Source organism: Pipistrellus hanaki (assembly GCF_964339955.1).
Source record: "Pipistrellus hanaki genome assembly, chromosome: 12".
Taxonomy (NCBI): domain Eukaryota; kingdom Metazoa; phylum Chordata; class Mammalia; order Chiroptera; family Vespertilionidae; genus Pipistrellus; species Pipistrellus hanaki.
The window spans coordinates 14,424,580-14,450,983 of record NC_140514.1 but is presented as its reverse complement, the minus strand read 5'-3'; the positions used below and the strand labels follow the sequence as shown (position 1 = coordinate 14,450,983).

Here is a 26,404-nt window from a genome sequence, read left to right as displayed (position 1 = left end):
GGACATACCTGGAATTTATGGTCTAAGACAGAGGTCTTAACCTGGAGTCCACACATCCCTAGCCTGATACTTTCGAACTTGAGAGTACATTGGAATCTCCTAAGGAGTTTTCTAAAACGTCTTGACTGCACTCAGATCAATTAAGGTAAAAACCCTGGGAGTGGGAGGCAAGGACAAAGCTCTCCAGGTGATGCCAATGTGCAGCGAGGCTGCGCACCCCGGAGAGCAGGTGAAATTGCTTCTGGACAGGCATATGCGCATTCCCTGGGAGAGCTGAGCTGTAGCTGTTAGCCAGTTTTCAAAGGCTTCTGTGATGCCTTTCTCCTTCCCTTTCTCCCTCTCAAAATGGGCTCAGGGACTGGTTGAAGGTAAATGAGTAGGAAGGATTTACCAATTACTAAGAAAACACCAAATACGCAATAGGCATGGACATGCAGAGCAGAGAGAGGGCTGGGGACTTAGGGAGTCTATTATTTGGTGGGACGGGGGTGTGTGTGTGTGTGTGTGTGTGTGTGTGTGTGTGTGGAGAATCCCTGCCTCTCTTCCAATTAGCCCGGGGAATGGTGTGGCTTCAGATGCTGCCACTACAGAGATCTGATCACATTCCTTAACTCCCCCGCTGCCCATCAAACCGAGGCCTAGCCCTCTCAATGCTAACCCTGGTTCCTTCCTTACCCAGCACAGGGCGCCCTCTCCAGCCCACCCCCCCATTTCTTCACACACTCGAGTCCCAGGAGGATGCTCACTGTTCGCCTTTAAGACTCCTTTGTGCCTTTGTTTCTATCCTTCCCCCAGTTCCTCCCACTCTCCCGGTCTCCCGTGACCTGGGAGCGGAGGTAGGATTGAAGAGTCAGAGAATGGCTGGAGGCAGGGTTCCCGGATGACAGAAGGGGCTCAGTTCAGATTTGTCCAGTGAGGGGGAGCCTTCTTGTGTTAGGAGCTCCTGTTTGGGGAGAGTCTGGGGGATGATATAATGAGATTCAGAAGCCCTGGCCCTCAAGGGACCTAAATGCTAGGATCCAGCTGACCCATGATCTGGGGAGTGAGGGAAGCATAATAGGTGCTGTGAGAGGAACATGTGGGGAGGAGGCGGATGGGGTGGGAGGCGGAGGGTCAGCAGAGACTTCATCCAGAAAGGGACCCGCACCTAGCAGGGCTCAGCGAGAGAGATGGGGCTGAAATAGGAGGCGGAGGCCAGATTGTGGAAGGCGATTGAATGCCAACCTGAGGATACCTACTGCGCTCAGGCTGAACCTGGTTGGTGCCCCTTGGTTTTGCCAGCTTTCAGTCTTGCTCTCACAGGAAGTCTTTGCTGTGGTACTAAGTTGTTCAGATAGAGGACGCACTTCTGAAGCAGTCCCATCGGCCTGGCGGTGTCTGAGCTCGTGAAGGTGCCACTTGTTTGCAGGGAGCCCAGCCTCCTGCAGGCTCCCTCCCTTTGCCCATGTGGGTCAGGTCAGGGAGCCAGGATCAGGACTCTAGCGACCAGAACAGTCAGGTGAGATACAGATAGGATGGTGGGCCAGACAGTGGTCAGGGGGGGGGGGGCCCTGAGGAGAACAGCCTTCAGATCCTTGGGTTGGAATCTCAGTGCTAAGTCCTGGGAATTCAGTGTTGGCCCATACAACACAGGCCCTGTGTCTTAAGCCCTGCAAGACGAGGCCTTCAATAAATGTTGTCTTCCTCCCTCTGCTCTCCTGGGCTGAGAATCCAGGTGAGATAGCTGTACCTTTTCCTCCCTTCAGCACCTCTCCCGCCCAAAGAAGATGCCACCCCACCCTTTCAACTTGGGCTGTCATAATTGTTCTGTACTTTAATGAGGTGCAAACGGCTCATTATGTAAATTCAGGGGGGGAAAAACCCTCCAAATTATGAATTACATCCGTATTAACAAACACTTTAATTAACACTTACCAACTGCCAACAATGTGTTAGGTGTAAGTAACAGGTGGATGTAGGTGGAAGTGATGAGACTAGAAAGCCACTACTTCATTTCTACTCCAAGAATTTCCAGAAACAGTTCAGCCCTAGCCACTTTGGCTCAGTGGATAGAGTGTCGGCCTGTGGAGCAAAGGATTCTGGGTTCAATTTTGGTCAAGGACATGTACCTTGGTTGCAGACTCCTCCCCAGCCCGGGCTCTCACACTGATGTTTCTCCATCTTTCCCTGTCTCTCCCACTCTCCCTAAAAATCAATGGAAAGATATCCTCTGGAGAGGATGAACAACAACAAAAAAGAAACAGTTCATATGCTTATCTCTTCTTAAGAGCAAACTTCTAAATTCTACTGAACTCTGAAACTATCGACAATATACAAATATTTAACTTTGCTATTTTGATGTAAATATTTAGTAATAAATTAACATTTGTATGGTGCCTCTCATTTTAGTCTTATTCATCAATTCATTCATTTATTCAACAGATATTTAATAGGTGTAGCAAGCATTGTTCTAGGCACCAGAATACAGTAATGGGTGAATAGGACAAGTTCTTGATCTTAAATAGTTTACATTCTGGTGAACAGAGACAGACAATAAGGAAATCAACAAGTACACAAATAATATGAATTGGTGATAAGTGTTATAGAAAAACGTAAAGCAGATGTGTGTGTGTGTGTGTGTGTGTGTGTGTGTGTGTGTGTATTAAGTGCATTTGAGTGATAGGGTTTTCTGATGGCTTAGATTTAGGGTGTGAGAGAAAGAAGTGTCAACTTGGCTCCTAGGCTTTTTACTTGAGCAACTGGAAAAATGGAATTGCCATGTACCACTAGGAGGGAAGCCTGGGGGGTGCAAAGCGGGATTCGGAATTGGATTTTGGGCATGTGATGTCACATAGGTGGTTAAACACACCAATCTGGAGTTCAGAGGAAAGGTTAGAACTGGAGATATAAATTCAGAAGTTTTCAGCCTGCATATTTAAAAAAACAAACAAACTAGGAATGTAGGTGTGATCATCAAGGGAATGAGTGTGGACAGAGAGGAGACCAGGGCCTGAGCGCTGGGTGTGCCTCTCCTGAGAGGTCTGTGAGGTGGAGAAAGAATCATGGGTGAGGTAGAAGGAGACCCAAGACAGTGGACACCTGGACACCACGTGAAGACAGAGTTTCAAGGAGGAGAGAGTGAGTGACTGTGTAAAATGACACTGATAGATGCTGAGTAAAAGGAGGCCCAAGAATTGACCATGGGTTTGGTATTGTGGAGGTCACTGGGGGCTTTATAAGAGTGGATTCTATGGAGAGTGGGGGAGGAAGCAAAAGTTTGATGACAGACTCTCAGAGAGAGATACTGACTTGGTCTGTGCAGGCTGCTATAACAAAATCTATAATGGGTGGTTCATAAACAGGGCCACTAATCCCATTCATGAGGCCTTTGCTCTCATGACTTAATCACCTCCCAAAGGTCTCCCTTCCAAGTACCATCACTTTGGAGATTAGGTTTAAACACATGAATTTTGGGGGGCCACAAATATTCAGTCTATGCAGATACTCCATAACCTTGGTCCTGAATTATTTCTGAAATGCTGTTTCCTGTCTCTGAGGCGGTCCAGGCCTTAAGTGGTTTTCTGCTCTAGCCTATTCCTGTTGTTGCTGATCAAGTGCCTACAAGGTCTTCTCCTGACTGAACCGGGCATTTCCAGGCTCTGACATATTGGGAAGTATGGCAGAAAGCTCTAGGGCCTTGAGGGGTGGGGTTTGAAATTTCAAACTAGAGTAAAGGCAATGGAGTTGGAGAAGAATGTGGCCATTCGTTAGTTCAGACCTTCTTTCATCTGTGGAGTCCAAGGCTCTGAGAACATTCTCAACACATGAAGCTTTATTTTACACAGTGAGCTCCAGGTTGCATGTGAATGATGACTGGAGAACTCAATCATCTCTGGCTGGAGAACCAGAATTTTTGAGAACATATAGGTAAAATTGCATACCTAACTTAGTGCTCTGTATATAACATCTGTCTTAGAGCACTAGTTAAGTATACAATTTTACCTATATGTTCCCAAAAATCCTAGTTTAGCACTTCTTAGTTGGGATTCAGGAATCTGTGTTTTAACAACTCCACCAGGTGATTCTCATCATGAGAGAAGGTTGGGAAACACTGATCTACAGAAAGGAAGCAGAGTTCAGGGAGAAATGATTGATTTCAGGTCTGGGCCAGGGAAAGTACAAGGTTGACCTGATACAGCTGGTGACAGGACACAGGGGAGGGAGTCTGTTCAGGAACATTGGACCAGCTGGGAAGGAGCTCCTAATGGCAATAGCAGCTTGGAGAAGTGGCTGATTTGGGAAAATTTGACTGTCAAAATATTAATGAACATGGTTAGTTACAAAAACAATGAATAAAAATCCATTATAGTGATACTAACATAATGAAATCACAGAAAGGGGAAAAACTTCTTTGTTCCCATTGGAAGTGCCTCTGACAGAAGTGACTCTTCTTACTTGAATATTCATTAAAGAGAAAAAAGACGCCCCTCGCCACACACACACACACACACAAAACACCTGGCAAGTAAAGAGCACAGGTGGGAAGCAGGTTCGACTCCAGGTTTACATCGGAGGGGCGTGGCTGCGGGGCCACTTCAGACCGCCTCTTCCGGAACAGGTCTGTGCCCCGGAAGTAGTTTGTCGAGTGACCTTGGGCCGCTGAAGGAAGCTGTGGAGGGGCTGACATCATGTTTCTGTCGGCTGTCTCTTGTAAGTGGGGCTGGAGAACGAGGCGGCGGCTGCCAGGCTGCGGCGAGGGCGGGGGCAACGACGGGCAGGCCCCGACTGGCAGGGCCCAGGGGAAGCGGACTGGGGCGCCGGCGGGCGGCCGTGGCTGCGGCCTCCCGGGCCTTGAGGACTACAGCGCCCGGCATGCCCCGCGCGTGTCACTGCGGGCAAGAAGGTCCAGGCGGTCTGCGGGGCACCTCGGGGTCTGGTTGTGTGTGGTTCGTTAGGACAGCAGGAGTGGTGTGTCAGCAGAACCACGGGATGTTCGGTCTGGGAAAAACCTCAGGACTTCCAGTCCGTTCGTTTCGAACCCTAAAGGGAAGGAAACAGCACTGTCCGAGAGGGGCAGTGCGTTCCCCAGGTCGTACAGCTGGGCAGTGAGGGGAGTGCTGACTCCCAAGACAGTGCTCTTCCCTGCACCAGGCTGACTGCCCCGCTAGGTTGTTCCCCTCCTCCCCCTGGTTAACTTGTCAAACAAGATCCTTGTTCCAGTGCAAAACTTTGCACCTTAGAAAGGGAATAAAGGGAGCAGATGTCACTCTAGGAAGATTTGAAAGGTAGTCCAACAGAAAAGAGAGCGTGCAGAGCATTACATCCAGAACTGTGTCGGTCTGGATCTTTTTACCTTGTGTTATAAAATCCTAACCGGACCCCTGGTAGCGAGGCAGTAGTGACCTAAGTGACAGCCCATGGCGTACTTTGTGACGTAAATATTTTTGGTTATTAATGACGTATATATGAACTTTGCTTAAGAAAAATAATAAATGGATATTTTTTTCTTTTCTCTTTCAACCTGTCCTTGCTACAAAAAGTTGCCAAGAGCAAATCAAAGTAAGTAAAATTTTTTTTAACTTGTTCATGTTACATTCCTTAGTCCAGCTGCTGCCAATACATCCTTATGTTAAACAGCATTTGGCCTCCCATTTTCTAAAAGTTGGTTTGAGGACCGTACATGGTGAATTATTTCGGCCCTATAAACTCTTTCAAAAAAATATTTTTCCTTTTGCCCAATTGACCTACTTAAGTGAGCATTCCAATAAAGGAGCTCTTGCTGTCTTGTTCCTAAGAAGCCATCAAGGTGCCCAGCTCTGTTTAGACTACCATCGTGTTTTTGTTTCCTCAAATTGGGGACGCATGGCTGTTTGGAGCCCACTACAGGAGTCTAGCAGGACAGTCTGTGATCTGATTAAACTATAAAGCCTATTTTAATGAGTTTTATAATCCTTTGAACTCATGGTAGAAGCATTTCAAAACTAGCAAAGATTAAAGAATTCACGATGTACCAGAGAGACTATAAATTCCAAACTGTTATCTTAAAATAAATTTTATAGACAGTAATTGAAGATTTGTTGTATGTTAAAAGTAGGAAAATTGTAATTCAACCTTTGTGTACAAACCAAGACATGTCACAAATCTTTAAGACTAGGTTTTTGTTCTGTTTTTTTTTTTTTTAATTTTATTAAAGTTAAATATGTATATTGGTGTTCCCTCCACTCCAGTATCTTTTATTGATTCATATAGCTTTTCCCACAATCCTGTTATTTATGTGGGAATTTCCCACCTCCAGGTTCTGTAGGAATCTCTCATGCTTTCAGTATTTTTAGAGGTACTCCCTGCCTCTCATGTTCTTTGTATCCTTCTTGTGACATATGTCATATATGTTTTGCCTTACAGACCTGTACACATTCACCTTGCACACTATAATGTTAGTTTCTCCAGGGAGCTGATGCAGCCTTAATAGAGTTTTGCATTTCCCATAGTGCTTTCCACAGAGTAAGCAGGTAGTAGCTTTTTGTTAAATCTTTTTGAGCGAATGGCTTAATATTATCTCTCTTAATCAACAAATACTGTATGCCTCATGTATGAGGCACTGTGCTTAGCATGGAAAGGGATGCAAAGATGTACAGTGTATCTTAGGTGCTTCCTATTCTTTTTGGAATTAGATGAGAAATAAAACAGCATGCTTTATGTAGGGCGCGACAAGACATAGGAAAATGTAACAAACACTACAACGTATTAAAACGTCCAGTGAGGCAAAACATGAACTTTATGCTTTGGAGGACTGTAACTTAAATGAAATATATAAGGAGGGGAAAGGTGCTAAATGTTAGCAACAGAAAAGTTCTAATCCCTTAATTTTGTCCCTTCCTGATTTTACTCTTATTGCTCATCCCTGGCAGATGGGGGTCTTAGGAGACAGCTGTCTTTATGATTTCCAGACTGGCCACCTAGGGTTACCAGTACATTTGTATTTTTCCCCCCCTCATGACCTCTGCTCCTTCTAAGAGGTGGCCTACAATGTGTTTATTGCTTTGGTTAGGTCATTCTGTAATAAAACAAACTTTGGGAATCAAAACCACTGAAATTGTGACTGACAGAACACATAGTCCGTCTTAGAACTGAACCTTCTGAGGGCCAACCTTCTGAGGGCCACAACTAACACTACTGGGTCGGGTTCTCAAAATGTGCCAGCTCCTTGTGACTGATTTTAATCCATTTCTCCAGCTTCTAACAGCTTACTTTTAAATCTTAGGAACATTCTAGTGAGAATGGTAAGCCAAGCTGGGACAGGTTTCTCCTTCAACACCAAGAGAAGCCGCCTGGGGGAGAAACTGACGCTACTGCATTATGATCCATTTGGTAAGATTCAGAAAAGTTACTCCCCAATAAAGTCAAATGCTTTCAAGGCCTGTTGCTCTTTCCAGACCGATGCTGACCAGTGGCAGGTTTTTGGCCCTCTTGACACTAGCATGTATTCAGTCAGTGTGCACTGAATGTTTACTGTGTTGCCGGTCACTGTCCCAGCTACTGGATGTGCTACAACACACGGCAGGCTCAGTCCCTGCACTTTTAGCATGTGGTCTGGAGAGAAAGAAAAAAAAAAGAAGCAAATTATGCTATGAGAAGTGCTATGAGAAACAAGCATGATGCTGAGATACAAGATAAAGTTGAGGAGAGGTGGATCTCAACTTTCGCTAGGATAGATCAGTCTCTCTTGTAGGAGATAGTTATCCATAGATCTGAGGTGAGAAACCAGCCATGTAAAGAGAGTAGTGGTATTGCCCTGGAAACAAAGAGTTGAATTTCTTGAGAAGAAGAGGGAAGGACCTCCTGGGATCATTTGCAAAGGAAGTAGGTCCAGGTTTTAGTTCAAGAAGTATGGTTTTTATATATTAATGCAGGAAGGCAGGACATTTCATTTTCTATTTTATACCATCTGCTAAAAGAACTTAATAAACGGCACCTCTAAACGGTCTCGTTACGTAGAAGTATTTGTTCAGAAGGGACAAGTGTTCCCAAGGCCCGATTGCCTGCTCACAAACAGGCAGCCCCTTACTGCTGCTGGTGGAAGCCGTCCCGTTTTTGGATTTCATGAGCAGATTTATGCAAAATCAACTAGCAAACACATTCCTTATTTGAAAACTTAGGGCCATTCATTTCGTTTTTCTGCCCTTGCTTTTAAATAGCCCCTTTATGGTTGATTCTGTACTGGAGTTTCTGGGCTGGTGAACACATGGAGGTTCTGGGAGAGTAACAAGCCCTGAGACGCTGTGGAAGCTCTATGCCCCGCCCTCATTCCTGAGGTCACTTCCGTCTGGCTATTCCCGAGTTACTCTCTCTAGGCAGATAGTGTCAGAATTGAGTTGAATTGTAGGAAGAGTTAACTAAAGACATCCACTTGGTGATCAGAAATGGAATTGGTACCAGAACCTTATTTCCAAAAATTAATCAATAATGAAAGACAGACACTTCCTAATCAGCTTTTTCATTAAGAACAAGAACTCACGAACTCTCGCTTCTAGTCTAGATGGAGTTAGAGGGAATGAATTTACCTTCCTGCCTGAAACAACTAAGAAAAGGACAATATAGGTCACTGAAGACAGTGGTCTCTGGGAGAAAGGAAACAGACTAGTGCCTGTGAATACCCAGACAGAATGGAAAGTTGTGTATTTTTTGCTTACCTACACAAGCCTTCATGTCTTCAGATGCTACAAATCAATCATAACACAAGCACCTGTACTCACCAGGCAATCTGAAAACCCTTTTGTAGCTGAGGAATTCGAATCAAGGACAGACAGCTGAAACATGGGACAAAACAAGGATTTGAAATCAGGACCATCTGACTCCAAAGGCTGGGCCTGAACCACTTTCTGTAGCACTTGTTCTTGAGAGAGTTCACAGGAGGCTAAACCCTCCGGTCTGGCATTCGTGCGAATGCTGGCTGACAGCTGCATTCATAGCCGCCTTCAGTAAGAAGGTCTACATTTACAGGGGTCCTCAAACTTTTTAAAGTGGGGGCCAGATCACGGTCCCTCAGAGAGCTGGAGGGCCGGACTACGTATATGAACTACTAATTCCTACTGTAATACCTTGGCTGCGCTCACTGCCCAAAAAACCTGGTGGGCAGGATCAGACTCCCCTGGGGGCTGCATGTGGCCCGCGGGCCGTAGTTTGAAGACCCCTGGTCTACAACCACTTTCTTGTGCTGCATTCATCAGTGTCTACGAAAAATAAAAACAAGGGCTGGACCAATGTGAGGAGGCATTTAAAAAAGGCTCTAAGAAGTAGTTGTCACCTTAAAATTGTGTGAGTTCCATTCTTTTTTTTTTTTTTTTTTAAATATATTTTATTGATTTTGTACAGAGAGGAAGGGAGAGAGATAGAGAGTTAGAAACATCGATGAGAGAGAGTCATCGATCAGCTGCCTCTTGCACACCCCCCACTGGGGATATGCCCGCAACCAAGGTACATGCCCTTAACCGGAATCGAACCCGGGACCTTTCAGTCCCCAAGCCGACGCTCCATCCATTGAGCCAAACCGGTTTCGGCATGTGAGTTCCATTCTTTAACAGAAATAAAATGCCCTGCTATTTTTATGGTGTTAAAATTTCTGGTCATTCTTTATTATAGTAAAAAGGGAACTAGGTTTGTACCTGATGATTAGGGGTCTGAATTGCAGGGTGATACCTTATATAGTGGAAAATTACTAGGATGAGAAACTATGTGTGTTAGTCCGTTAGGGTTGCTGTTATAAAATACCTCAGACCGAGTGGCTGATGAACAACAGAAATGTATTTCTCAGACTTCTGGGGCTTGGGAAGATCAAGATCAAGGTGCCAGCGTGGTCGTTTCTGGTGAGGGCCTCTCAGTTCCTAGCCTCTGCCTTCTGGCTGTGTCCTCACCTGGTGCGAGGGCACGCAGGGTCAGTGGGGTTTCTGTTCTAAGAATATTACTCCCATTCAGGAGGCTCTACCCTCGTGACCAAAGCCCCTCCCCAAAGCTCCACCTCCTAATACCATCATTTTTCTGGAGTGAGGATTTCAACATGTGAATTCAGGGTGGTTGGGATGCAAATATTCAGACCATACATAGCAATATGATTTTGGATTGTGGCATTTTTCTCCTCCTGATTTCTTTTTATCAGTTGATGCAAACTCAAAGTGATGAGCTTTACAATAAAGTAGAGGCATACCTCAGAGATCTTCCAGGTTCAGTTCAAGACCACTGCAATATTGCAGTAAAATCAGTCATATGAACTTTTTGGTTTCCCAGTGCATATAGAGTCATGTCTATACTGACTAGTAAGTATGCAATAGCATTATGTCTAGAAAACATTGTACGTATCTTAATTTAAAATATTTTGTTGCTAAATAAAATATTTTATTTAGCATCATCTGATTTAGCCAACCATCATCTGAGCATTCAACGACTTATAATCTTTTTGCTGGTGGGTGGTCTTACCTTCAGTTTGTAAAAAACGCAATCTATAAAGCGCAGTAAAGGAAGCTCAATTAAACGAGGCATACCTATGTTCTCGCATTTTAGCTCCTGTAGAGTTTTTTGGGAACTTGTACAACATTAATAAATGTTGAATAACCTCTGTACTATTTTGAGTAAGAAAATGTATTGGAATTTTCATCCTTAGTGTGGAGGTACAGCTGGCTCTCTGTATCTTATGGGTTCCGCATCTGTGGATTCAACCAATGCAGAGAAAATATTCGGGGGGTGGGGGGGGAGTTATGTGTTGATGTGTATTATGTAGTTATGTCTGTACTGAACATGTACAGACTTCTATTTTCCTCCCATTTTCTTTTTTTTTCTTTTTTTTTTTTTCTTTTTTATTTTCTTTTTTATTTTTTATTTTTTCATTTTTTTTTTAATAAGTTTTTATTTTTCATATTATTACAAATGTTCCTTCCTCCCCCCCCCCCCACCATTGATCTCCTCCACCAGGTTCCCACCCCACCCTCTGCCCTTTCCCCTCTCCCCATTGTCCTCATCCATAGGTGCACAGTTTATGTTCAGTCTCTTCCCACGCCCCTCTCCCCTTTTCCCCAAGAATCGTCAGTTCACTCCCCTTCCATACCTCTGATTCTATTATATTCAACAGTTAATATTGTTCATCAGATTTTTTTAATTTCCTTGGTTTTTAGATTCACTTGTTGATAATTACGTATTTGTTGTTCATAATTTTTATCTTTGTTTACTTTCTCTTCTGAAAGAACCCCCTTCAGCAATTCATATAATTCTGGTTTGGTGGTGATGAACTCCTTTAGCTTTTTTTTATTAGTGAAGCTCTTTATCTGGCCTTCGATTCTGAGTGATAGCTTTGCTGGGTAGCTTATTTTTGGCTGTAGGTTCTTGCTATTCATCACCTTGAATATTTCTTGCCATTCCCTTCTGGCCTGCATGGTTTCTGTTGAGAAGTCAGCTGACAATCGTATAGGTGCTCCTTTATAAGTCACTACCTTCTTTGCTCTTGCTTCTTTTAATATTCTCTCTTTATCTTTTGCTCTTGGAATTTTAATAATGATGTGTCTCGGTGTGGTCCTCTTTGGATTCCTTTTGTTTGGAGTTCTGTGCGCTTCCTGGACTTGTAAGTCAAATTCTTTCACCAGGTGGGGGAAGTTTTCTGTCACTATTTCTTTCAGTATGTTTTCAATATCTTGCTCTCTCTCATCTTCTGGAACCCCCATAATTCTGATGTTGGTTCGCTTGAAGTTGTCCCAGAGGTTTCTTACATTATCTTCAATTTTCTGGATTCTCTTGCCTTCTAGCTTCTGTGGAGGAGTGTCTTCTGGCTCTTTATGTTCCAAATCTTTGACTTGATTCTTGCGATCTTCCCTTCTGTTTTTAGGACTCTGTAGAATATTTTTTATTTCAGACAATGTATTCTTTATTTCTTGTTGATCCCTTATCATTTCTTGTTGACTCCTTATTAATTCTAGTTGATCTCTTTTCATATCCTCATAGGCCTTATCCATCTTTTCTAGGAAATTCTTGAAAAACTTTATAAGCGTAGATTTGAACTCTATATCCAGACGCTTTTTGTCCTCCATTTCTTTCGTTTGTGATCTATTTTGTTGTCGCATTTCGCAGTTACAGATGGGACGGGGTTTCAGGGTGGAGCCTGCAGCTTTGGCTTCCGTCAGCCCCGCCCTATGCGGGTCCTTCAGTGCTCGCTGCCGGCGCCTCTGAGAGAAAGGTGCCCTCGATTTTCGCCTGCTGCCAAACAGTCTATGCTCTCCCACAATGAGCCCGGTATTGGGGTTCAGTTCAGTTGGAAGTGGAGTTGGAGGTGGCGTTCACAGCAGTCTGGAGCCCCAGTCTCCTTCCCGTCAGGGCAATCCCGCGGCACAGCCGACCGTTCCTTCTCTGGGGGCAGTGTGCGCGCCTCCGGGACCTCCTTTCTCCGCTACCCCGGGGTTCCGACTTACAGCCCAGCTCCCTCTGGCTGAGCCTGAGTCCCCGGGGTCTGGCCCAGAACGGAGGTTCAGAGCAGTCAGGGGCCCAGCACAGCCGGAGTTTTATCTCCTTTCCGCTAGGGAACGCCCGCCAGGCACTCGGCCTCCCTCCTCTCCGGCTCCGTCCTCTTCGCGTGCACCGCGTGTCTCCGTACCTTGGGCTTTTACAGCTCCTCCGCGCTTCCTTCTGGTTTTCTCCTTGCTTCTTGTTGTAGGATTTCCAGTCAGTCGACTTTCCTGTAGTTCTGGGTAATGTCCATTTTATATTTTAGTTGTATTTTATTAAAATTGTTGTGTGCGGCTGCGGCTAGTTGCCTACCCGAGCAGCCATCTTGGATTCTCCTATTTTCCTCCCATTTTCTAAACAGTACAATATAACAACTAATTGGATAGCACTTACATAGTATTAAATATTATTAGTAATCTAGAGATGATTTAAAGTAAAAGAGAGGATGTATGTAGGTATATGCAAATACTTCCCTATTTTATACGAGGGACATGAGCATCCATGGATTTTGGTATTCGTGGTGGCGGTGGGATGATGTTCCTAGGACCATTCTCTTTCTCCCCACCCCCTACCCCCCCATTTCAAGGGGACTCTGTGTTAGGAACTTATTTGTTCGATTGGTTTAAGTTTTGAGGTTGGGGAAGGATATAACCATGAGCAGTTCTGACCTTAGTTGAAAGTGGGAGAGAAGATTCTTATATAAATTTTAAACAGACGATTAGAGTTTTTCTGGTAAGCAGGGGTACGAGCCTTGGCAGCACCACTTTGTCTTTTTGGAAGGAGAGAATGTTCTGGGACATCAGGCTGCTTGGCTTTCTGCCCGCCTACTTGCTGACGCCCTGCAGGCTTGCGTGCTCTTTGCCTTGGGGCCTGCCCATGCCTTAGGGTACCAAATAGCTGGGCAGATCTCCCAGCATATTCTAGTAAATGGTTGGTTTAAGGGTAATGTGTTGTGAGTCTGCTTTATGAAGAAAATCGGCTAAGGAAACAGAAACACTCTCAATTGTTTGAGCGTCTCATATGGCTAGAGGCAGCCTCTGCCCTTCTAAGCTCCTCTACCTCACCTAAAGCTAGATGCGAATTTCTGAGGAGGAAGGATTAAAGGCTGAGGCATAAGCTTATTAAATGTTAAATATACGAAGGTTTATCATGAAAATGAAAACTTGCCAGTTTTAATCCTTGGATGACTAAACAAGACAATGTAGACTTTAATTGAAGCAGAATGGGTTTAGGTTCAATGAAGGGAAACAACTTGACAGATTCCTTTTTCTATGTAGTAAGCAGAAAGTATTTTGACAACGTTTATGTTTATGATTGTGGATAGCAGTGCTCAGCTAGCGCACACTGAGTGTTCACTGTGTATCTGGCAGCAGCCTTGTGAGGGAGTTGGAGTTATCTCCCTCATGGGAAGAGAGTATTTTAAGAAATTTGCCCAGAGACTCAGAGCAGAGAAAGATGGAGCCCACGTGTGAACCCAACCTTCTTGACTCCAGGCCTCCTATTCTTTCTATTACACGGAGCCAAATTAATCTTCCTGATTTTTCTTCTTTCTTAATCAGGACCATCCCCTGTGGTCAGTCTAGCATTTAAGGCCATGAAGCCCCACTGTCATTCCTACCTCTTACTGCCATTCCTTCACACCAGATACCCAAGGACTCTTTTTCTCCTTTTTTAAAAAAATATGTTTTTATTGATTTTAGAGAGAGAGGAAGGGAGAGAGAGAGAGAGAGATAGAAACATCGATGAGAGGGAAAACATTGATCAGGACTGAGCCCGAAACTTGGGTATGTGCCCTGAATGGGAACCAAGCCAGTGACCTCTTGGTTCATGGGTCAACCACTGAGCCAAACCGCAGGGCCAAGGACTCTTCTTACACTTTTGTAAACTCCACGTGGCCTAACACAGTTCTGTGGACTTCAGTATTTATTCTTTGAATTAAGGGAATGAATCAAAATGTTTTCATCAATAAAACTTTGCTTTGCTAATCTTTGTCAGTTACTCCTGTTCACACCTACATAATCTCCTGATTGGTTATCAGTAAAGCAAGTTCCTTCTTTTATCTATCTTTTTAGCTGTATGTAGAAAAACATGGAGAAATATTTCTTGCAATGAATAATATTGTCTGATAGGAAAAGGTTTTTTCTACCTTTTTATGTTTTGTAGTCTTTCTTGGATTCTGAAGGAGCATCAGTCCTGCTTATATTTAATGTTAGATGATTTGAAATAAATGAAAAATATTTCTATGTAATAGGTAAATTTTATTTTTATTAATATTATAGATAAAATTATATCGACTGGCTAATGGTTCTTAATCCAGCTGCTCATTAGAATCATGAGGGTTTAAAAATATAGACTTTCAGTCCTAGCCTAAATCTGAGGAACCAGAATGAGGGCAGGGATTTATTTCAGTAAGCTCCCTAGCTAACGCTTAATCATAGACAGTTTGGCATCTCCTATATAGAGTGGCTGTGTTGGTTATAGAAGAGAAGAAGAAAAAAAAAAGCTAAAATCTCTTTGTATGGTAGGGACAAGTGAATTGTTATATCATATTAGTTTGAGTTCCTGGGTGTATTTTTTGTTTTTTTGGTAAAGAAGAATAAAGTGGTGTGTGTGTGTGTGTGTGTGTGTGTGTGTGTGTGTGTGTATGTGTATGAGAGTGGGGGCAGGTGGGGAAGATGAGAAAGAGATCTATAGAGGATAAATAGATAGATGAAGTTAATGGAGGACTATAGGGCATTATAGGAACTATGAAAACCTTATTGCCTAGCATCGAGTCTCCAATCTTTCTTCTGAGTGTCAGGACTTTTGTTTTGGTTTTATTTCAGAGAACTGCACTCTCCAATATTTGTAATAATGAGATTGTGGTTATAATGTTAATTTTGTTGCCAAATTAGAAATTCCATATTTGGGGTATGAAAGCATCTCTGGAAAGTACAAGCTTAATATGGATGTTACTTCTCTTCTGTCTGCTCAGTTCTTAGTGCCCTTTTTCTGGAGTCCAGCTCCAGTATGTCTTTGCTTACCCCCTACAAGAGTGGATTAATATGTAACTGGGTGATGACATCGAGTGTTTTCCGTCTTTTGCCCATAATTTTCTTGCTTAATTTGAATATTTCACATTGATTGACGTGTGACCTGGGGTACTAAGGATGCCACTGGCTGGCTGGCCCTTTCCTTTTTTCCATTTTCTCTGGCCTTTGGGATCAAGGAGCTGAGCTTGCAAGTCAACTCCATCCCCATGCCAAAGGGAAGTAAGACAAAAGAGAGGGCTTATAGTCTGGTACATATTTTTATTAGAAAATGGTTACGATACTCAGTTTTCTGCCATAATCCTTTTTTCTCCTTCTGTAGTGAGAGCAAGAGTCCTCTTTGTGGAACAGAAAAAAATACGCTCCATCTAAACAATGGATTGAAAATGCATTTGATTTATAAATGAGAAGACTGAGGGCGGGGTACTGATTCAGAAATCCTGCAGCATGAAATAAAAGAAGAGGAAGTGACACGGCATCTCTGCCTCCTGTGATTTGAAGGCCATTGTGAAGAAAACAATGCAGTGAAAGAAAGTTCTTCATATTAGGATATATATCATTGCATCACATTTCTTTATCTTTCTAGATATTTTTATAGCCCGTAATAAAATATATTAAAATAGCCTGTACTATTGTCTCTTGGTGATGTTTTCCCTCACTATTTGAAATTAAAAACACAACTACACTACTAAAAAATAACCATTGTTTCATGTATTGAAAGAACATTTTCCACAGTGAGACTTGTGCAAGAGTTTCCAGGCTGGTCCTCCTTGATATTCTAGAAAAGGCAGTCACACTCTAGAATGATCTTTAAAAAACTCCATAACAGAGATGGCAAAGGTGAGCAGGAATGATAAGAAGGGAGCCAGCCTCAGCTTTCTAACACAAAGGAAACTATGAGAACTATTTTTGATTTGTGCTTATACTAGTATACTTAGGGAAAATACTGTTGGTCCGTATTCTCAAACTCAGGTTAGGAATGCAGTATCTATGATTTTTCTAGCACAGCTTTGGACTCCTTTATTCTATCTATCTATCATCTATCATCTATCTATATAAAATAAGAGGTTCTGTGTTATTTCTGTAAGCTAGAATGAAGGCTCTGGGGGCCTGGTGTTAACGCACAGCTAACCAGGTTGGAAATTCCACTGACAATCCTTAATGTTTAGATAAAGACTCCTGCTCTGCCCAGATCTATGTACTTTCTCACTCAAGCTATTGTTTCCCACAGATTTTCAAAATTGCCAACTTTCTTGTCGAATTTCTGGCTGAAGGTAAGGATTAGCTCATTTTCTGAGCTCTACTAGTTTGTGTCCTACCCCATTTAAAGCTTTTATGTGGGAGAACGAGAGTGCCCACCATGACTACCAGCATTAAGGAACCGATACTGTTTCAAAATAACAGGTGTTCCCTCCCAGGGCCCAGTCTGTGTCTCTGAAGAAATGCAAGAGGAGCTCTCTCTCTGGAAATGGAATTAGATGCAGATTCTTGCTGAGTCTTGGAGGCTTGTGGCATTGATAGTCAGCTCTTTTATGGCATCTTTTGTTAAAGCTCTGGTTCAAAGCAATAATAGGTGTGATCTTGGCTATTTTTAGATTGGAACTGTACATAATGGTGTTGAATTACAAGAAAAATCTTTCACCTGATCTTACTTGCTAAGCCCATGTAAAGGGTCTTGGACATGCATGAATTGCATTTTTAAAAACAAAACAAAAACCTAAATACTGGCTTAACCAGTGACTTGTCTATTCAGCACATGGGCTGAATGTGGCCCACAGGTGGTGTTTACATTAAAAAAAAATGAGTTGCTGACACGTAAATATTCAAAGATTTCAATAAACATCCAAAACTTCTGGCTTCTCCTGCAAAACTAGAAGCTTTGACAATGCTAAAGCCAAAGCTGAATATCAGCTGCCCCTCTTTGAGTGGTCCAATCCATAAGCCCCCATTCCCTTGTTGAACATTTTCTGCTCTGGTAGACCCTTGTCCACAACCTCTGCTAGTGTTCCTGATCTGTTGCCAGTAGAGCCTGCCAGTTCTCGAGTAGTAGTATAATGTTTGTACAGGTCCTGGTCATGCACGGAGTCCTTGCTTCTGGTGAGCTCTTGCATGAAAAGCAAGGAAATTAATGATTGTAAAGAAATAGATGAAAGCTTGAGGATGACTTAGTAAATGAAAATATTTGCAAAGAAAGGAGAAGACGTTTTATGGCAAGCAGCTAATTAAGACTGGCCACCTTCAAGAACATTTTATTTCCAGGTATTTTTATTTTTGAGTTAGTAGCAATCAAAACAAATAAAGTGGCAGGTCCTTCTTGTGTGGATAGGATGACTGTGTCCCTGCCGCCTGGACACTGACCGTGGCGATGAAACTGGATCTCTTGAGCATTTCTTCCAAGGACAGATTTGGGTAGTAAGCCAGGTAGAAGGCCAAAGCTCCTACAAAACTGTCACCAGCACCCTGCAATGCAAAGGACAGCTGTGGAGATGAGCATGTACTCTTCTTTCCCCCAAACTTGTATTTTTAAAAATATTTAACGACATGTTTATTTTAGAATAGGTTTAGATTTACAGGAAAGTTCCAAGGATATGACGAGAGTTTCCATAGACCCCACACCCAGTTCTGTAAATACATTACTGTGGTACATGTGTCACAACTAATGAGATAGTAGCGACATATTATTAACTGAACTCCATATTGGTTTGGATTTGCCTAGTTTTGCTTAATGTCCTTTTTCTGTTCTAAGATCTCATCTAAAATATCGTATTACACTTAGTTATCACGTCTCAGATTCCTGTAGGCTGTGACAGTTTCTTAGACATTCTTCAGTTTTGATGACCTTGATCATTTTGAGAACTGGTCAGGTATTTTGCAGAATGTGCTGTAACTAGGATTTTTTTTTTCTTTTTTTCTTTTTTTTAAAGATATGTTTTTATTGATTACTAGAGAGAGGAAAGGGGAGAGATAGAAGCATGGATAACAGAAATAGCATCAATTGGTTACTTCCTGCTTGCCCCTGCCCCCCTTTCCCCCCCTCCCCCGCACTGGGAATCAAGCCCACAACCTGGGCATGTGCCTTGACTAGGAATTGAATCAGTGACCTCTTGGTTCCTGGGTTGATGCTAAACCACTGAACCACACCAGGCTAGGGCTAACAAATGCATTTTATTTTATTTAAAAAAATATATTTTATTGATTTTCAGAGAGGACGGGAGAGGGATAGAGAGTTAGAAACATCAATGAGAGAGAATCATCAATCAACTGCCCCTTGCACACCCCCCACGGGGGATGTGCTCGCAACCAAGATACATGCCCTTGACCGGAATTGAACCTGGGACCCTTCAGTCCGCAGGCTGACACACTATCCACTGAGCCAAACCGGTTTCGGCACAAATGCATTTTAGATAAATTAATTAAACAAGTTCACTTTGAAAAATCATTCTGGTATTTAACAGCATTCAGGGCCATTTTCCAGTTTTTCCTAGTTTGCTGGGTTTCTCCCCTTCCCCGCCCCCCAAAAGAGCTTTCATTACAAACCTTGAAGTTATACTTCAGCCTTAATAGAGACCTTGGCCTACAAGACTTTCAGTTGCAGCTGATGTATTTCATGAGCTGGCTGCAGCATAGTGATGGGTACTAGAGAAGGAGTATAACCCATTGTGGATTAACTGCTAAATAGTGTGGCAGAGTTTGGATTTTAAGAAAGGTTTTGAAGACAGGCTCTATGAAGAAGGGAGTCCTTATGGAATGAGACAGATTTATAGAGAGAAGGAAAGCTGGAAGGAAGAAGACCCAGGAGGAGGAAGGAACAGAGTGAGCTCATGAGATAGTGAATGGCTTTAAGGAAAATGACATTTTCCCTTGTTTACACATCAAGCAGCTGATTGATAATGTTTCTTTCTCTCTATCCCTCTCCCTCCATCCTCTCTAAAAAATTAATAGATAACATATATTTAAAAAAATTAAAAATTTTATTAAAATAAGTTTTTCAGGAAAGAAATGTCACTAAACAAGTTTTAAAAACCACCATCAGTCACTTAATGAATTTTCAAATTGTCTATTTTTAGTCTCTGGATGATTTCCCTTTTTTTCTTAATTAAGTGGAAATGCTGGAGTGAGCTGAATTGGTAGATGCTCTTTCCTGCATTTGGGAATACCCCTATCATTGAGGCTACTTCCTCTGCAATTAAAAACCAGGCAGTGACACCCATCTGAGAGCCGAGGGGGGTGGGAGCAACATTTTCTGGCTGTGTCAGTGACTTCAGAAAAACTGAGGTCTGAAGTATTAGTGGCAGCATTGTAATGGCATCCAGGTCCCATGCCAGTAACACAAATGGATGCTTTTTGTCCTCAACCAAGAATCTTGATTGAGGCAATCCCACGTGTTAAATTCTTGTGCATGGCTAGAAAGCTTGTGGAATTCATTCCTTGATGACTACCTCCTTATACAATCCTTAAAAGACGTATGCGCTTAGTCAACAACTGCTGATGGATCAACTCTTAGTTGCCCAAGTCTCCACCTTCTCATTTCATAGAAGTGAGAGGATTGATGGAGGTGGAGCTCCACAGTCTTACCATAAGGAGGGCAGCAGTCGGTCCTCTTGAGTCCAAAACCACAAAGAAGGGGGAGGCTCCTAGCTGATGGGCCACCCGCCCAAAGACATGAAGATCAGGACACGCTAGCTTAGAAGTCACATTCCCTCCAACAGCGGGAAAACGCTTTGAAATTTAAGCAAGAAAGGGGTGGAACCTTTATGGAGGAGTAGAAGGGTGAGGATAGGAGTAAACTTTACTGTTTGTTCTGCATCAGGAGGCAGCAAAGCTGAGTACTTCCATACACACGCAAGACTGACCTCATTTCATCTTTATTAATGAGCCCCCTGAAACTTAAGGGAGCTGAGTGTTAGAGACATTAAATAACTTGTCCAGGGTCACACAGTTAGTGGCAGAGCTGCAATTTGCGTCCAGACCCAGTTGATTCCATGCTCTGTTCACATCACACCACATGGTACATGGCTGTGGGAGACAGGCAGGCAGAAAGGCGAGAAGGAAGGAAAGCATGCTGAAAAGAATCTCTCTAGCTCATATTACTCAGCACTCCTCCGAGGATACTTGGGACATTGTGCTATTCTGTGTACAGGCCTGCATACAGTCGGGGACTCTTTGAAAACAGAGGGCAGTGACCAACCACATCTCTGTCCCCTCTGTCTCTCTCACTGTGTCACTCAGTGCTTTGCATTGACCTGACCAGTTGGTCCTGTTCCATTGTGTTCTTCTCTTCCAAGGTGGCCAGGTGACTCTCTCTGAACTGCATGTCACTTTGTTTTGACATGAACATGGAGGTTAGATTGCTACAGCCAGAACTACTTGATAGTCCCATTGTATTGAATCTGTTTATACCACAGGGCTTTCAAGTGCCAATAAATTACTTGGCTATTGATTCACATCTTCAGTATAACTATTTTTAGACATAGGTATAATTTTTTTAATGGAAAGTGCTTTAAAAGTGGAAGCTGTATTGTATCACTATGATTTCCTGCAAGTAAAGTACTTTCCAATCAATCATTCTTGGAATAATGGAATCGTTCTCATTGATACAACATGATGGTTTTAACCTTTTACTGAAAATTATTTTTGTGCCAAAAGGGGTGATGGCATAATTCTTCCTTCTTCAACAGAAATACCCAGGTGGCTACTATTCACTGTGTTCTCACAATAATTTCCTCTTAAGGAAGAGCTCCTCTTACAGAATGGATGTGGCATTCTGAAATTCCTGCTCTCCCCAGGGCCCTTACACTCCTGAGTTCTGGGAAGTTCTGGTCTTGGTACTGGTAGAGCCAGTTTCCTAGGACTCAAGGAGGTTAAATAACTTGCTCAAGGTGAAAATAAAGGTGGTAAATGGTAGTTAAGAGTGAGTGGCACCAAGGACACCTGTGGAAATCCAGCAACAGAGCAGGTGGAGAAACTATTTTGGGAAAGAGAGACTAGGCTTTTGACTTTGCTTAAATTGCCCCATTTCCTGATGGGAAGGGCTTATGTTTTCTATAGTGATGAAGAATGACAGGGACGATAGAGTGAAGACTGAATCTCTAATGATATCCCTCTGTATGGGGTCCCATTTTCGGAGAAGAGAGTTGCCCTGGGCAGGGGTGAGGGAAGAATAGGGGTGCAAAGGAAGCAAAGGTTTTGGGAATACTTCAGATGAACAGCCAGAGTCCAACCTGGGTAAGGAAGGAAGAGATGTCATTAGGGGATCAACAGGTCAGAAGAAAATGGAGTAATCTAAGGAAAGTGAGAACAAGTGTAGGAAAAGAGGTGAGAGAGCTGGTTGTGGTCAGAGTAGGATGTGAGGTTTATTCCCACAGAACTGAAGTAGTGCCAGGTATTAACCATTTCCTGGGAGTCACCATGGCAGTGGGAGGCTGGAGTGAAAGTGAAGAGTCACTAGGTGAGGGCATCTAAGAACCCTGAGACTTGGTGACAGCTCATCCTACATGATGGTAGCATTGGAATGGAGAGGAAAATGGTGATGTAGATGCCAGTCTTAGAAAAACAGAATTTTCAGGAAAGGAGGTCAAGGCTCTATAACTGAAGTGATGAACCTCAACGGTGGAGGAGTCTCTACACTACAGGATGGTAGAGGAGGGATGGCTGGCAGCTTTGGGACCAGGAGCAGCTTTCGCCTGTGAAGGCTGTGTGGGGAGATAAGGATATAAAGGAGCTTGCTTCTGAGGATAGGACAGCCAGAGGGCTTAGGTTTCGGAAGGGGAGAGGCACGGAGCAGTAATGGATTCTTCTGGGTCTCTGTGTCTCTCTGACCTTCCTTCTTTGTCTCTATCACAAATCCCTCTTCCTCCTCCTGCCCCATTGATGCTGGTATTCCCTTGGGTTCTGTCCTGGCCCATTTCCCTTCTCATTCCCCATAATTTCTTGAGTGATTTATGTACTATGTAGTTATAGTTTAAACTGTTATGCATACTCACCATATACATAGCACAGACTTTTCTTTAACTTCAGATTCATATATCTACCTGTGAGTCTGTTCCACCAGCCTCCTGCACTCTCACTCAACATGCTTGATTTGAATCCATAACTACCTGAACACAGACCTCTTCTTACCTTTTCAGTTTGTGGCAGCTCCACATTGAAAATCTGGGGTCTTCTGAATATCTCTCTCCCTTATGCCTAGTTAACCTCCGCTTGCCAAGTTTCAATGTATGTATTTCTCAAATCTGTCCTCTCATCTCCATCCCTACTCCCACTGCCCTGGTCACATCACCTCTAGAGGACCGCATCACCTTCCTAACCAGTGTCTCTGCCTCCAGTCTGGCCCCTCCCAATCCATTCATGTACAAATGGCCACCTCACTTCCATTCCATTCCAGAAAGCTCTCTGAATGTTTCTCATCTTTCTTAAGGTACAATTTTAGCTCCCCAGCATGGCACACAAAGCTCCCTAGTCTACTTTTCCAGTTTTATCTGTTCTTCCTGTTCATTTATTGAACTTCGAGTCTTCATTCATGGACATACCTTGGCCTGGAGTCTTCCCTAGACTCAACTCAGGTATTAGCTAGGCCAACACATATTTGCCGACTGGCACGCTATTGAAGGCACCGTGTTTCCCCTGAACACGGGAGCCCGGGTTAGGAACCCTCCCGGAGGCTCCTGTCCTTGGCCTTCGGTGAAGAGCACATGCTGTCAAGATGCCCTGGAGGAGGGATGACAATGAGACAGACTTCTGGAAGTCTTAGTTTGTCAAATTCCAGATGATAGAAAAATGGATGAGCTGGAAGGCATGATGAGTATTAAGTGTGGCTGGGGCAGGGGATGGAGAGAAAAACCCCATGTGATGAAATCAGGCGGTTACAATAGATCTCAGACGATCTTACGAGAATTATGTCATCAGGAGGCTTCATTTGTTAGGAATCTCTACCCACACTGGATGACTCATCACTCAAACTGCTGAGGGACCCTACAGCTAAAGCCCTTGCATTCCTTCTCGATGTCTTCACGCATTCCATCTGACAAGCAGATCCCACTTTCTTTTAAAAACTTCTCCCTACACAGCCATCCAAAGGCTACACTGTGGACCTGAATTCCTCAGCCAGGCTTGTGGCTTTGGAAGCCAGGGAAAAGGCAGATGAGACGAAACATGACTAAATCTCAAGCTGTCTTCTTAAAAAAAAAAAAAAAAGAAGATTGCCAGGGCCTCAGGAAAGGCAGAGAGAACAACATAAACCCACCAGGGACCCTGCTGCCGTCCACCTATGCAGGCAGGGCCACACCAAGTGCTGAGGTGGCTTACCCTCAGGCTAGCGTGGTGGCAAGCCCTGCTTTGCTCTTGCTTCCACGTTTTAAGAATGGGCCTTCTGCCTTGTTCCTGTTTGCAGGAGGTTGAGGCATGAGTGTGTGGTTCGGCCTTGGAAAGTAAAAGTAATTCTTTGTCCAGGGCGGGTTAGTCATGGACTGGCAGGAGACGTGGCGTTATGACCCCTGGGGAAACAGCTCAGAGGGAAAACAAACAAACCTGGCGTAAAAATGTGCCTTCTCCCTTCTTTCTTAACTGTGTCATCTTCTAAGAATGATAAATTCATTATCTTGACACCTACAGTGAGGCTCCTCTCTACATAGCTGGGAACATGTTTTCTCGAGGGGGACAAGGCAGTAAATGGTTTGGAATGAGACAGACCTGCGTTGGAGCCCTGATTTCACCATTCTGGCAAGTAATTCAACTTCTCTGTGACCTATGAGGTAGGGCTATTGTAAATACTGAATTAGATAATATATGTGCAAAGGCCTAGCCCAGTGCCTGGAGCAGAACTGTGTGTAACAAAGGTGAGATAGACGAGATGTGTCATCTGGAGGCCCTTTAATGAGCTATTATAATAATGTTTTTGAAAATGAAAGCCCATGACCGGGTCAGAAGGGGCCAGACAAGGGTTCTAAGGAACAAGGAGGGTCAAGGTTCTAGGAAATGATCCCTTGAGTTCCAGGGCATGGGGTTTATGCTGTGCCTGCCTCGTGCTCCCAGCGCAGAGTAGAAGGGTGAGGGCTTCCAGGAACGCTTTCGCAGCCAGGAAGAGGCAGAAGCTACGGTCCTGTAGCTTTTGGTTACAAGGCTGCAGAGTTCTAGCAGTGGCCATCTGTATATGCAGGCAGGGTCTTTGAAACCCATTCCTCTGAGGGGGCAGAGGAGGTAGTTTATGAGGTTATGAGGAGGACATTAAAGAAATGTAAATGAGCCGAAACCGGTTTGGCTCAGTGGATAGAGCATCAGCCTGCAGACTGAAGGGTCCCAGTTTCGATTCCGGTCAAGGGCATGTACCTTGGTTGCGGGCACATCCCCAGTAGGGGGTGTGCAAGAGGCAGCTGATCGATGAATGTTTCTAGCTCACTATCCCTCTCTCTTCCTCTCTGTAAAAAATCAATAAAATATAAAAAAAAATAAATGTAAATGAATAGTATAAAGATTCCTCTAGACCCGTGGTCAGCAAACTACGGCTCGCGAGCCACATGCGCAGCTCTTTGGCCCCTTGAGTGTGGCTCTTCCACCAATAAGCCTTGGCAAACCACACCCTGGAATGAGAACTTTTACGAGGAGATTAGAACTATGTGGCCTAGCCTATCTTCTTCCCAAGGCAGGAAAGTGCAAAGGTTCTCTCCTCGGCAGACAAGACTGAGTGGGCTGTCCGATAAATGTACCTGAGCTACGTGCTGCTCACACCAGACAAAAGCTCTGCTTCATAGCTCAGATCTGAACAGTTCTGTCTCCTCTTATCAGCACATACTTGCATCAGAAGGATGAGATCACATCCTTCCCAACCTCAACCTTCCCAAAACACATCATTTTAGGAACATCATGATGGACATGAGAACTAGTTTTCTTATCATTATTGTGTAAGTGCTGCTGATTTTTATCCTAAATAAATCTGTAGGGAACATGACAAATCACTATGTCATAAATGTCAATGACTTTGGCTTTTACCACTAGCCACTTTAATTTATTACATTTAAATTTCAATTATTAGGCTGAGATTGTCTCTTTTAAAGTACTCTTGTGACGAAAAGAGCAAATATTTTCTGCCTTATATTTCATATTAATTGAGTATGAAACTACAGCAGCGAAGTTTTGATGTGCTTTTTATTTCTGTCTTTTAAGTAGGCACAATATTTTCTTTGGCTCTACAATTTATTAGCTATTTGATTAAAAACCAGCTTTAATGAACTATAATTCACATACTATGTAATGTGCCTAAAGTATTCAAATCAATGTTCTTGACTACATTCACAGGGTTGAACAACCATCACACAGTCTAATTTTAGGCAATTTTGTCCCCCACCAAAAGGTACCTTGTACCTGTTAACAGTCATTCCTCATTCACATTCTACCCCCATGTCTAGGAACCACTAATCTGCTTTCTGTCGATATAGATTTGTTAAATAGGTAAACATTTTTTGAGCAAAATAATTTTATAGTCTAATCCCATAATTGAATCATAATTAACTAATTAGATTCATACCTATCTCTTGATTTTAGCTGCCACTTTTTGTGAAAAGTGAAATTCATGTTGGCCTGGGGGAACTGTTTCCTTACTAAACCTGCATTCCCAATAATCACTGAAGCAACGGAGTTAGCTTCCTTCCTGCCCAGATATGTTCACTGAACACGCTGTGACGTTTTTAAGTTCAATGATAAATGCACCAGAGCTTGCTGTTTGAGAATTCCTTTGGTGGAGTTGTTAGTAAAGGCTAACCTTTAAGGTATAACCCACCCCCATTCTTCTCAAGCACAGACACATGAACTGTTCTGGCTTGTAAATCTTGGTATCTATAGGTTTGGTTTGCTTGAGGGATTTTCTTTTTTAAAAATATTTTAAAATGCAATTTATTGAAATGAAACTGGTTAATAAATTTATA

At 43.2% G+C, this 26,404-nt stretch overlaps 2 protein-coding genes and 1 long non-coding RNA gene across 5 annotated transcripts in view; 2 read left to right on the top strand and 1 right to left on the bottom strand.

The window, feature by feature from the left end:
• The first annotated feature begins 4,586 nt into the window (after nt 1-4,586).
• MRPL33 (mitochondrial ribosomal protein L33) lies at nt 4,587-16,117 on the top strand. Its single transcript, XM_084900206.1, has 4 exons — nt 4,587-4,689; nt 5,520-5,538; nt 7,241-7,347; nt 15,811-16,117. The coding sequence occupies exons 1-4, from the start codon at nt 4,668-4,670 to the stop codon at nt 15,858-15,860; spliced, it is 198 nt and encodes a 65-aa protein (XP_084756332.1). The 5' UTR covers nt 4,587-4,667; the 3' UTR covers nt 15,861-16,117.
• The window catches only part of RBKS (ribokinase), a 90,332-nt gene continuing 68,625 nt past the window's right edge, over nt 4,698-26,404 (bottom strand). Inside the window, exon 8 of one of the 3 annotated variants that reach the window (XM_084900191.1) lies at nt 4,698-5,019. In XM_084900191.1, the coding sequence (XP_084756317.1) occupies nt 4,990-5,019 (30 nt within the window). In that variant the 3' untranslated portion in view covers nt 4,698-4,989. Of the gene's footprint in view, nt 5,020-9,550; nt 9,891-17,700; nt 17,949-26,404 lie in introns of those variants that run through there. The other 2 variants (XM_084900192.1, XM_084900190.1) reach the window with 2 other exon arrangements.
• The window catches only part of LOC311630798, a 44,064-nt gene continuing 34,227 nt past the window's right edge, over nt 16,568-26,404 (top strand). The window contains exon 1 of the long non-coding RNA XR_014796458.1: nt 16,568-16,762. This is a non-coding gene — a long non-coding RNA (uncharacterized lncRNA). The remainder of the gene's footprint in view (nt 16,763-26,404) is intronic.

Excerpts from the sequence above, each read along its gene's own strand:
- MRPL33 (XM_084900206.1), top strand. The coding sequence starts at position 4,668 with ATGTTTCTGTCGGCTGTCTCTT. Across the intron at positions 7,348-15,810 it reads ACTGCATTATGATCCATTTG|TGAGAGCAAGAGTCCTCTTT; the intron begins GTAAGATTCAGA and ends CTCCTTCTGTAG.